The sequence below is a fragment of the Marmota monax genome, unplaced genomic scaffold, assembly GCF_021218885.2.
Source record: "Marmota monax isolate L192 unplaced genomic scaffold, Marmota_monax_Labrador192_F-V1.1 WCK01_AAM20220418_F8-fsc00033, whole genome shotgun sequence".
In the NCBI taxonomy this organism is placed as follows: domain Eukaryota; kingdom Metazoa; phylum Chordata; class Mammalia; order Rodentia; family Sciuridae; genus Marmota; species Marmota monax.
Window position 1 is genome coordinate 3602891 of NW_026694282.1, and position 13086 is coordinate 3615976.

General features: G+C 33.8%; 1 protein-coding gene across 8 annotated transcripts in view; it reads left to right on the plus strand.

Moving 5' to 3' along the window:
* Positions 1-13086, plus strand: part of Cntln (centlein) — a 314434-nt gene that overhangs the window by 93202 nt on the left and 208146 nt on the right. For all 8 annotated transcript variants that reach the window (XM_058586366.1, XM_058586368.1, XM_058586367.1 and 5 more), the window contains one exon: positions 7015-7177. In XM_058586366.1, the coding sequence (XP_058442349.1) occupies positions 7015-7177 (163 nt within the window). The remainder of the gene's footprint in view (positions 1-7014; positions 7178-13086) is intronic.

The window sequence follows — 13086 nt, forward strand, 5'->3', positions numbered from 1 at the left end:
TCAGTTCTAAGAGACTTTAGCTAATTACTAAGGATTTTCTAGGCATATAATTTTTTTTTAGTTAACTTCTACATCACTGTGACCAAAATACCTAACAAGAACAACTTATAGAAAGTGATTCACATTATTAGAAGTCTAAGTCCATAGATAACCATCTCTATTTTTCATGGTTCCAGGTGAGGCTGTTTAGCTCATTCCAGGGTCAGGAAGCAGGGTGGTAGGGATAAGGGGCCACAGGGAAGATATAACCTTCTAAGACACAAACCCAGTGACCCACCTCCTTCAGCCATGCCCACCTTTCTACAGTTACAATCCTGTCAGTCCATTTGTAGTAGGATGGACTGATAAAGTTATAGCTCTCATATCCCATAATTTTACTTGACTATTCCTGCTTTACAGGGACATTTCGGGGACACCTCACATTTAAACCATACCAAGAATAATTATGATCTGCAAATGGGGGTGATTTGACTTCCTCTCTTATTATTTGTATCTATTTATTTCCCTTGCCAGATTGCTATGGATGGTTTCTAGTACTATAATTAATAAGAGTGGTAAGCATGAATACACTTGTTTTGTTCCTTAGTTTAAAGGAAATGCTTTAAATTTTGTCCCATTCAGTCTGATGTTGGCTATGGGTTGTTCTTATGTACCATTTATTATGTTGAGGTAGAATTCTTCTATGGCTATATTTTTTTCTTTTTTACCAGGTATTGAACCTAGGAGCACTTAATCACTGGGCTACATCCCCAGCCCTTTTTATATATATATTTATTTTGAGACAGAGCCTCACTCAGTTGCTTAGGAGTTTCCCTAAGTTGTTGAAGCTGGCTTTGAACTCTAAATCCTCCTAACTCAGCCTCGAAAGCTACTGAGATTACAAGTGTGTACTACCACACTTGACTTTTTTTTTTTTTTAATCATGAAGGGATGTTGAATTTATTGAAGGTATTTTTGCGCACTTACTCAGATGATTATGTGATTTATATCTTTGATTCTATTTATGTCATATATTACATTTATTTATTTGCATATATTGAAAAACATTTCATTCCCTGGATTGAAACCAACTTGATTATGGTGTATGATTTTTTTTAAATGTGATGTTGAATTTGATTTTCACTATTTTATTGAGGATTTTGTATCTGTGCTCATCAAGGAGATGGGTCTATGATTTTTCTTTATTTGTTATGTCCATATCAAGTTTTGGTAACAGAATAATGCTAGCTTTGTAGAGTGAGTTTGGAAGAGTTCCTTCCCTTCCTATTTCATAAAATAATTTAAGGAACATTGATATTAGTTCTTCAAAGATCTGGTAAAATTCATCTGTGAATCCATCTGGTCTTGGCTTCTTCATTGGGAGATTTTTACTATTGCTTTAATTATATTAATTGTTATGGATCTATTGAGGCTTTTTATATCATCTTGGTTCATGTTTCATAATATCTGTTGTTCTTTTTTCTTTTCTAATTGTATTAATTTGGGTTGTCTCTTTCTTTCTTTTGGTTTGCCTAAGGGTTTATCAATGTCATTTATCTTTTCAAAAAACTAACTCTTTGTTTCATTGATTCCTTGTATTGTCCTTTTACTCTCTATTTCATTAATTTCAGCTCTGAACTTTATCACTTCTTTTTTCTTATTGATTTTTGATTCGTTTTTCCCTTGTTTTTCTCAGGCCTTTGAACCTAAAAGAATTCATTTTATTTTTCATAGTTTTGATTTTGCTTATAACTGCTCTCATTATGGATTTTAATGCCATGATGGCATCTTTTTTTTCTTTTTAACTATCCTTCTTTATGTTGTCCTTTTCATTTCACACATTCAACAGATGGATGTTTTCAGATATCCTAGAAAATAGAACCTCAGTTAGGAATTAAGTATCCATTATTTACTTGGGAGCTTCAGTTACCATCAAAGTGATTGAAAGAGCAAGAATTTTAGGCATGAAGAGATAAAAAGTAAACATAATGCATTATTTTGATGTCTACTTTTTATTGATGAGCTCAGGTATACTGAATTAGCCACCCAGCTTGATTCTGTAGTGAGAAACTAGGCCCTAGAGCAATATGTCAGATGGAAGAAGATAATTTATCTGACTACTGGTTCCTTTTGTGTTTCATCTTCCATTGGTCAGAGTTCACTCATACCAAGGCCTGATAGCATTTTATCAGAGTCTGGAACTTGTATAAAGAGACTAAGCGTGCAGCATACTGTTTATCCTCAAGTGATGAGCCACATTAATTGTGTAAATTTCCCAGGCAAGAATGGTAATTCATAGGTTGAGGCAGAAAAAGGGAAAGTCTAAGAACTAGGTGAAGTGAAAGCAAATAGATACATAAAATGTGTCTGATAAAACAAATATTTAATAAGAGAGAGGAAAACTATCTTAAGTACTTGGTAGCAATGAGAAAGAGTCCCTGCTCTCAGACATGCCCTTACATCTTGACATCTAACTGATGTTTCAGATAGATGTAATGACTTTCCCCCCCCCCCTTTTTTTTTTCTAATTTCTTCAGTTGTTCCTCCCCAGGACTATACTTTTCCTTTGATTATGCACAATTAGTTTTTCTTAATATTAATTACCCATCTGTACTATTTGCTTTTTAAAATTTGTTTTCAAATGAGGAGAGATCTAGACAAATTCATTGTTTTCAAGTGGTCCAGATGTATGAGTTTTGTAAAACTTGTTTGTTGCCTCCTTTGATACTAATTAAATTCTACTTTTTATATTTCCGCATCAGTGTGCCCTCATCCCCTCTATATTCCATAGGGTGGCATAGGGATTAAAAGAAATATATACATAAATTATGCTTCTATTCTACTTGCTGAGAGTATGCCCAGAAAATTGCATGAGTTATGAGATGAAAATATAGTCTTCCTTCAGTTGAGTTATTAATCCTCAAGTGCCTCATAATAGTACAAGCATCTTCCTATTATTGAGTATGTTTCTTATGATTAAAGATACATATGTTTTTTTGCACTTGATCTGTAATGTAAATAAATCTAACCCTACTGATTCCGAACCTCTAAGAAATAGTAAATATCTTCTAACATTGGAGCAGAAATGAATTTTGTCTTTTACATTATATTGAAAGATGATGTCCTTTACCTTCATCATGTCTTTTTTCTGAATGCATTTAGTTAGTTCTCCTCCTTAACATATATCTTCACTATTCTCTGATAGATGTTCTATTGCTTATATCCTTTGGCCATTTTTTCCAATTTTACTCATGGATAATGGCAGTATGTAGCATGGATTATTACTGTGAGTTTCTTTTCCTCTCCTCTTGAATCATATTCCCTGGGAGGATCGTGCCATTATTGGTTCTCTTCTTTCCCCTCCCCCATATTTGGACTATTATTTTGTGCAAGTGACTATTTTTGAATAGTTGCAAAAGATGGTATATGCAAATATATATGGGAACAGGGGATGTGGTTGTGGTTAGAGAATATTAAATGTCCTAAAGACCTAAAAAGTAGAGTTTATTTCTCTTGTATTATTTTCTACCCATTTCCAACAACTGTCTGAGGATTTATTTTGTTCATTTAACATTTATTTTATGTAAATTAATCACCAGTTTGAAGCTATAGGCACAGAGAAAAATACCATGTAAAAAATAACAGTTTCTATGCAGAGAAATCCTTGAACAAAATTCAGCATCTATTCATGATAAAGACACTGGATGAACAAGGGATAACAGGAACATACCTCAGCATCAAAACCCAAACCCACCTCATATTGAAAAGCTGAAAACATATGAGTAAAAACTGAAAACATTTTCTTTAAAATCCAGAACAAGAGAAAACTGTTCACCTCCTATTCTGTATAGTACCAGAAATTCTAGCCAGGGTAATCAGGCAAGAGAAGGAAATAAAAGGGATAAAAATGAGAAAGGAATAAGTCAAAATATCATTGTTTGCGGAAAATATGATCCTGTACATAGAAGATTCAAAAAGTTCCACCAGAAAATTGCCAGAGTTAATACACAAACTCTAAGAACTATCAGTTTACAAAATCAAAATAGCTTTCTTATACACCAGTGGTAATTCTGTGAAGGTAATCAGGAAAACACTTTCTTTCATAATAGCCTCAAAAACAAGAGAAAATAACAACAGAATCATCAATCTTAACAGCAGCAACAGCAAGAAAACATCTCTAGGAATAAATCTAATAACCAAGGAGGTAAGAAGACTTCTGCAATGAAAACTACAAAACTTTCAAGAAAGAAGTCAAAGAAGACACAAAGATTTTCAAAATTAATATACAGATTCAATATAATCTCTATAAAATTACCTATGACATTCTTCATAGAACTGGAAAAAAACAGTCTTAAAATTCATTTGGAAGAATGAAAGAGTCAAATAGGCAAAGCAATTCTGTGCCAATAAAAGCAATGCTACAGCCATCATAGTAGCTGGCTTGAAATTATACTACAGAGACATAATCACAAAAACTGCATGGTACTGACATAGACAGACAAAAGAACAAATACACAGAATAGAAGACACAGAGAGAAACCAAGAAGATGGTTATGTGATCCTTGACAAAGGTGTCTAAAACATACATTGAATAAAAATCAGCCTTTTAAATAACTGGTGCTGAGAAAACTGGTTATCCTTATATAAAGAATGAGAGACTAGATTTTTATCTCTCACCCTACACAAAAGTCAGCTCAAAGTGGATCAAAGGCCTCAAAATTAGACCAGAAACTATGCAACTCCTAGGAGAAAATGTAGAGTTAACACTCCAACATGTAGGTATAGGGCTTGACTTTCTCAAAAGGCCCCCCAAAGCTTAGGAAATAATACCAAGAGTTAATAAATGGAGTGGCATCAAACTAAAAGCTTCCACAAGCAAAATAAACAATTAAGAATGTGAAAAGAGAACTTACATAATAGGAAAAAAATCATTGCTGGCTACTCTTCCTCCAGGATTAATATGCAGAATATATACAGAACTCAAAGAACTTAAGAACCCCCTGCATCCCCTCCAAAAAAACCCTACCAGTAATCCAGTTAATAAATGGACAAACAAATTAAACAGACATTTCTCAAAAGAAATACAAATGGCCAACTAATATGAAAAAATGTTCAACATTGTTAGCAATTAGCGAAATGCAAAATAAAATTACATTGAGATTCCATCTCATTGCAGTCAGAATGGCAACCATCAAGGTTACAAACAATAGAACTGGGGATATAGTTCAGTGGTAGAGTGCTTGCCTAATAGGCATGATACTGTGGGTTCAATACCCAGAGCTGAAAAAAGCAAACAAACAAAACCAAACAGACAAACAAACAAAAAACCCCACATTAATAAATTCTGGAGAGCATGTGGAGAAAAAGGAACACATTTACACTGTTGGTGGGATTGTAAATTAGTTTATCCATTTTGGATATCAGTATGGAGGTTCCTCAAAAGAATAGGAATGGAACCCCTATATGCCTCAGCTATACCACTCCTCAGTATTTATCCTAAAGAATCACTGTCAGCATCGTTTAGTGCTACATGCATACACATTGAGAGCAGCACAAATCATTATAGTCAAACTATGGAATCAGACTAAATACTCATCAGTGAATGAAAGGATAAAGATGTGGTATGTTTTATTGAACCATAAAGAAGAATGAATTATGTCATCTTCTAGAAAATGGATGGAACTTGAAACCAAGCAAAATAGGGAAAACTCAGAACGTCGGGGGTTGTATGTTTCTCCTCATATGTGGAGTCAAACAGGAAAAAAGAAAAGAAAGATGTCGGGTGTGGGGAGGAATCTCATGAAAACTGAGGGGAGAAAATAGAGTAAAATGACCAGGGGGAGGCAGGAGGAGAGGGAAAGGAGAAATATTGGGGATGGTATTAGTCCAATTAAATAGTTCTATTGTGTCTATGTGTAAACTTCTAACATTGAATCCCCCATTATATAGAACTATAATGTACCAATAAAAAATGGGAAAATATAAAATGAAAATGTACCTTGTTTTCCCCTGTCTTCCGTTATACACCCTAAATCTTTACTTTATGGAAGTCCAAAGTTCTTGATGTGGCCTATGTGTACCTTTCAGCTTCCATCTTATCCTCTTGTTTCCACTTCAAGCATTAGAGTCTTTAACACACATGCTATTTATCATCTCTATAAAAAAAGAAAAAAATACCCCAATCTCCAAAATATATAATATAAAGTGTATTTTGATGAAATATATATCTAAAAATTTCTCTCTTCAGATTGAATACATAAAATAATTTTCAATTTTGTATGATCTGTATCACACAGTATTAACTACCCCAGAATTCTCTGGAAATGTTTATACTAGAGATATGGTTCTCCTGGACCTTTTGTGCCATCATTACCACCACTAGTTTATTTGTCCTTCTGCTTACCAGTTTTACCTTAGTGACTTGGAAGGACTAGTTTTCCCTTGTCTTGCTTTTGTTTGTTCTGACTTTCTTGTCTCATTATCTTCTTCAGATTGGATTAGAGGAATCATAGGAATCCCAGCCAGGCCCCTGAGATTAGAAACTAGAACTGACAATGTTGTTTAAGGAACTCTTGTTTGAAAATGAAAGCTATTTTGGGGGGGGGGGATTTAAAAAATATATTAAATTTTTGTATAATATAAAATGGAGGGTTGGGTTACTGTTTCTTCAAAACTATATGATAACTATAGTTGACAACAGTATTTACCAATTCTTGGAACTGAAGTGTTAACTTAATTTCAGTAAGAAGGTGGTTCTATGACTGTATATCCAGGATTTTTATTGCTATTAAGCTATAAAAGAAAATTGATAAGTATTTGCCTTTGCAAGTTATAGTAGTTCTATCAATACTTTCTAGGTGTATGTGATAAATATTAAATACTTTATATATTATTTCTTTTATTAATAAGTTTGCCTTCAGTAAAAAATAGTAGATGAAAAATAGGAAGCTGATCTAAAACCTTAGATGAACACAATTATTTAACTGAGATGATTTTTATTCATGCTTCTTTCTGTTTATTGCTTACTTTGCACAGGAAAGAATTGCAGGAGCTGCAAAATCTTTACAAACAGAACAGTGCACATACAGCACAGCAAGCAGAGCTGATCCAGCAGCTTCAGGTTCTCAATATGGACACACAAAAAGTACTGAAAAATCAGGAAGATGCCCATACAGCTGAAAGTATATCATACCAAAAAGTATGCTTTTATATAGTTATGAAATATAAATTTATAGATATGAACATGGGGGAATGCATTACTTTAAAAAATTTTTTTAAATTTAGCATTTTTTTAAATTTAGCATTTCTGTATTACTCCCTTTTATATGTATTTTTTCTTTTCCATATTCACAATGAAATACGTGAAGTTCAGCTGGGTAATATTTAGTATTTTGTCAGTTTGTTCATGGTTATTAGAACTGAATTATTTATGATGTAGATAAAGCTTTATTCCATAGCTTATTGTATTTATAAATTTCGACATATACTATGAAACTTGTAGGGATATAACCCCTAAACTGGAAAGGATTTGGGGAGTAGAACTACTCAGTATTCTGCTATGAGAAATTAATCAAGTGTTATTCTAGTTTATGATCTATGACAGACTTTTATAATAAAATTTGTACAGTATGTTATTGGCAGATCTGCACAAACACAAAGGGGAATGCTGATGAGATCTTCAGGGTCAATAATTTTCAAGGATTTTTCCTCTTTATTTTGTATGTTTCTTTTAGTAGTCATTTCACTTTACTGTTGTTTAAGGAGCCCCTTAAGTAGGTGTACCCAGCTATTTAGTTAGTATAACTGACTCAGCAGAAGTAAGTTTCAAAAAATTATTGTTTTCTCTCATATATTTTGCATAATTGGCTAAATTATTTATATGAATAGTTTATATATATATATTAACGCTATGAGAGTAATGTTATTTCCTTTAATATTTGAAGCTGGTGACATTTTAAGAGTTTAACTAATAAAATCCATTTTGTTTCTACAAATTGGATCTTTTTTCTTTTAATCCTTTTTCCTCGAAAAAGCATGATGAAAACCTAATCTCTATAATTAATACAGAATAAGTAATTTCATTATGTAACATTAAACACATTTTTATTTTATTATTTTGTTGTTGTTTGTTTTCTTAAAGATAATTTTAAATGATGTTTTCATACAGTGGTTTTCAGTAATATTCTGTGTTGTCTTCAAGTTTTCCCAAGGACATAAATGATACCGAACAGGAGGGTAGAGCCTATCTCTCTGCTTCAGTTAAAGCAGTTCTATCTTTTTATTTTATGAAATTACCCCCTGTGCTTTTGTTTCTACACCAGGCTCCATTGCTAAATGATTTGAAAATTTACACTTTATGCATAACTTTGTTTTTACTTTTTACTCAACATTTGTTACCATTGATAATTCTTTTTTGAAATCCTTTTTTATTTTGTTGTTCATTTCCTAGCTTCCAATGCACTACAGTACTGTGATTTTCTTCCTTCAGTCCTGTTACTTTTTATTTTCTTTTTTGGTCCTTCCTAGTCTTTATCTCATGTGTTAAAATGTCTCAGACCTCAGTTGTCATATCTGTTGTTTTTTTTTCCTGTTTGATCTCACATCCTAGATGATTTTATCCAATCACTTATGCTTTCAAAATCGTACTGTTTTCTGGGGAAAACTTGTCTACTTTGAATGTCTTCCTAAATCTTTAGGAAAGAGTATATCTACTTGCTTACTCAGTAATCTCTTTGCTTTGATGCTTAATGGACTTCTCACTCTCAACATGTTCAAAACTAACTTTTCTGCTTTGTCTTAACACATGTCCCGAATTCTATTTCCTATCAATCCTTCTGTCACCATTTTAGCCATGCCACTATCATGCATTATAACAGTAAGTTGCCACTTGTTTTCTTTACTCTGATTTCATGCTTTGAGTAAACTCTCAACACATATCAAGATATTCTTCGTAAAACTTAGCATATCAAATGTGGTTATTCCTCTTTTCTCTCCATTGTTTTCCCAGTACATACAAAGTAAAACCCTGTGTGATGCTAAACTTTTTCTTGTGTTTATTTGCTCCAATTTAGCTATATTAACCTTATTTTTGTTCCTTGTACATACCAGGTATTTCTTCAACCTCAAGGTCTTTGAGCTTGCTTCCAGTGCCTGAACCCCTCACACCCCATTATCAGCAAAGATACCATCTACTTACTAAATTTGAGAGACAGAACTATTATTTTCTTGCTTGTATAACTTGTTCTAACTTAAATTTTTATCTCAATATTTTTGAAGCTTTCCCACTAGTATTATGTTTCTCTCCTACAAGAAACATGAGAAATATCTAAGTGGTGGAAATGTATTGTTCTTATGAATATTATTGAGGCAGATAAAAAGCCAAAAAGTAGAAACTAAGATCTGCTGCTTTGAAAAATTGGCTTACGTTTCCTTTCTTTAGTCTATTTTTTGTCCTCCATTTCTCAACATTGAATTTCATTTTTCTTTTTATTTGTTCCTCAGACATTACTTCTGCACTGTGTGTGCATGCATATGTTTGTAAAATTTATTGATATTTAACTTAATTATTACTCTGAAATTGTAGTTCTCACTATATTATTTTAATTTATTTATAGTAAATCATAATTTTCATAATGTTTGCATTAATATCCTCAAATTAACTCAATTCAGAATTTTTTTAATTATTTATACTTTATAAATTTTGCCTGCAGTCAGGAGACATTACAATTCTTTTTTGTTTGATAGTTTAGATATAAGTAGTTACTAATAAAAACAGAATCTTTGACAATTCCATTTCCCAAAGGCAAATATTATTAACACTTTGAATATTTACTTTCAGCTTTCAAGTAAATTTTAATGTATCTGTAAACATACTAAAAATGTCTTCTACTAGCTGAGTACATGGTTCATGCCTATAATACCAGCTACTTGGGTGGCTAAGACAGGAGGATTGCCAGTTTGAGGCCAGCCTGGGCAACCTAGCAAGTCTCTGTCTCAAAAATACAACGTTCTGGGGATATGGGGATATATTCAATGGTAGAGCAACAGTGGGTTCATTACATAGTACTGCAACAACAATAAAAAAGTAGCAAAATATTATATTAAAAGCTATGACATATAATTATTTTGGAAATAATAATTTATTTAACAATTTTACAATATCAATTATAATTTATAATTTTCACTATTATAATGAACTTGGAGTAAACATCTCTTTGTTATTATTAGTTCAGACTCTCAGTAATTATTAGAATGTATTAAACATAGACACAGATGCAGACACACACACACACACACACACATATATACACATGCACACACTCAAACCCACCCACTGAGGAAAGTGGTCTTTTTATGAAGAAGTTAGTAACATCATATTAACAGTGTGTAATTCACTTTTAATTGGGTCATAAATGAAAATAAAATGTTTAAATTATTAAATAAGAAGGCTCAGGGGATTGTGGAGTTTGAAGGGAACCTGTTTGCCACATGATCAGTAAATATTAAATTATTCAGTTTTAAGGAGTTGTATAGTATGGTAACCCACTTTGGGTGATGCAATGTTAAAAGCATAAATGCTTATCTTAATGCCTATAGTGTCTTAAAGCTTAACAGGGATATTTCTATATGGATTTAAATATTATTCTTGTTCACTTAATTTTTACCTGAGTGGGTAAATTGGTCTGGATAGTATAATAAGAAGGAAAAATTAAGTGCTAGAATTAGAAATTGAAGTTCCCCCAAAGGCTGATGTGATATGACTTGGTTGATTCCTGTGGCAGTATTGGAAGGAGGTGGAAGCTGAAGGAGATTTCACCTTTAGGAGACGGGGCCTAGTGGAAGGAAGTTTGGTTATTGGGGTTATGCACTTGAAGGAGATATTTGGTCTTCAGCCTCTGTCTCTCAGTTTTCTTTCAGGCTATCATTAAGTGGACAGGATTCTTCTATCCATGCTGTGATATCCTTGCCAATGGCCCAAAAGCAATTGGACTAAGCATCCATGAAAGCAGTCCTTGAAACTGTGAGCCAAAATAAATCTTTCTTCCTCAATAAGTTGATTTTTCCAGGTGTTTTAATCATGTAACAACAAAGTTGACTGATATACATATTTGGTACTAACAAGAGGGGTCCTTGATGTGACCAATATGCAGTGTTCAGAATCTTTTGAAATAGGTTTGCAGGAGGAGTTTGGGAAAGTTTGGAGAGCTGTGTTAGAAAAATCCTAGAGTGCTGTAAATGGAGCTTAATGGGTGACTCTGGTGGAGGCTACAAGACCAGAATACTGATAGAAATGAGGACATTAAAGGCTATGTTGATGAGGTTCAGATGGATATGAGGACTCTATTGGGAAATGGAATACAGACTGTGCATTTATGTTCTAGCAAATAACTTTTCCACATTTTGTTTATGCCCTGAGACTTTGTGCGAGACTGAGTTTAAAGGTGATAGACTTATTTATGTGGCAGAGGAAATTTCAAGGAGGCATAGCATTCATGCAGCAGCATAGTTATTACTGGCTGCTTTTAGCTAAGTATACAATGAAAATTGGGAGCAAAATAAGACTGAAAAAATTTGGAAAAACTTGCAGTTTGGCAAGAAAAGAAGTGCATTTACAGTTATGGCCAAGTGAGTATAGAGATTAATACCCATTAAAATGAAGCCAAGTATTTTGCATCAGTACAATAACAAAAATGCCTTAAGGGCATCTCAGGAATCAGCAAGAACCCACCAATTGAAGACCCAAGTGTGTAAAGGTATAAATTCCTTTTAAAGGTCTTTCATTTGAGAAGGTGGCCCTGGACATCCTGTTTATATAGGGTCACCTAGGCAATTGTTTCCCTGGGTGTTGTTTCCCCATGTTCAGCCATAAAGTCATACAGAGGCAAAGCATTACAACCCTGGTTCAAGTAGGCTTGACTAACACCTGTTGCTGGTGGCAAATGGAGGCATTATTCCCATGATGTTAGTTTGAGCAGGTATTTAGAAAGCAAGAGTTATAGGGTCATGGAGTCTTTCACCAAGATTTCAAAGAACAGCATACAGAAATCAGGAAGTATATGGTAGGGTCAGAGTTCTTGCAAGCAGTCCCTGACAGGGCAGTGTGTAAAGCTGTGAGAGTGAAGCTAGAGCTGCAGTGGAGACCCAAGACAATTAGAGATGCCAAGCATGTGGAACGCCCTTTGAGGGAAGCTGCAGGCACCAAACCGAAACAGTCCAAGACCGTGGCCATGTGGGCTGCAGCTGACAAGATAATAGGATCATATCATGCCACTATGTGACCTAGATGCAGATATGAGACAATGGGATTTAATGTTTGCCTCCTGGGTTTTAGTCTTAGTTTGATCCTTCCCCATTCTTTCTATAACCCTTTTCCTAATGTTTGGAATACAGATGTTACCCTGTGTCTTTCCCACCATTGTGTATTGGAAATATGTAACTTTCTTTTTGATTTTTATGGGGACTTACAGATGAGTTTGCCTTGAGTTTCAGAGGAGACTTTGTACTTGGACTTTTCTTCAGTGCTGGCAGTGTTAAGACTCTAGGGACTAGTGGAGATGGACAGAATGCATTTTGCATTCTGAGATTGGCATGAGCTTTTGTGTCCCAGGGAAAGAATGGTATAAAGGCTCATATAATAAAGGCTTGGTTGTCAGCCTTTGGCAATATTTGTACGTGGTAGAACCTTTAGAAGATATTGAAAGAGGATACCATGGTTATTTGAACCCTAACCCCTTCCTCTCACTTTGCTTTCCCACTGGTCTGAGCTGAACAGGTTTCTTTTACTACAGACTTCCATCATGATGTACACCCTCACAACCATAGGCCCATAAGCAAATGGGCCAAGCAGCCATGGACTGAAAGTTTTGAAACTGTGAGCCAAAATAAAATTTCCTGTGTAAAATTTGATTTTCTCAGGTGTTTTGTCATAGCAATGAAGAAGCTAACAAGTGAGGAAACCTTCCATCTAGATCACAACCGTATATAAAATAAATAGTGTAAAAAATGTACTATAAGCCAGAGAAAACCTGTCTTTCCATTTACATGCATCTTTTCAAAACAGTTGGTTTTTTTTTTTTTTTTCCCTGCTTTGACCAGAAGACCTAGAAA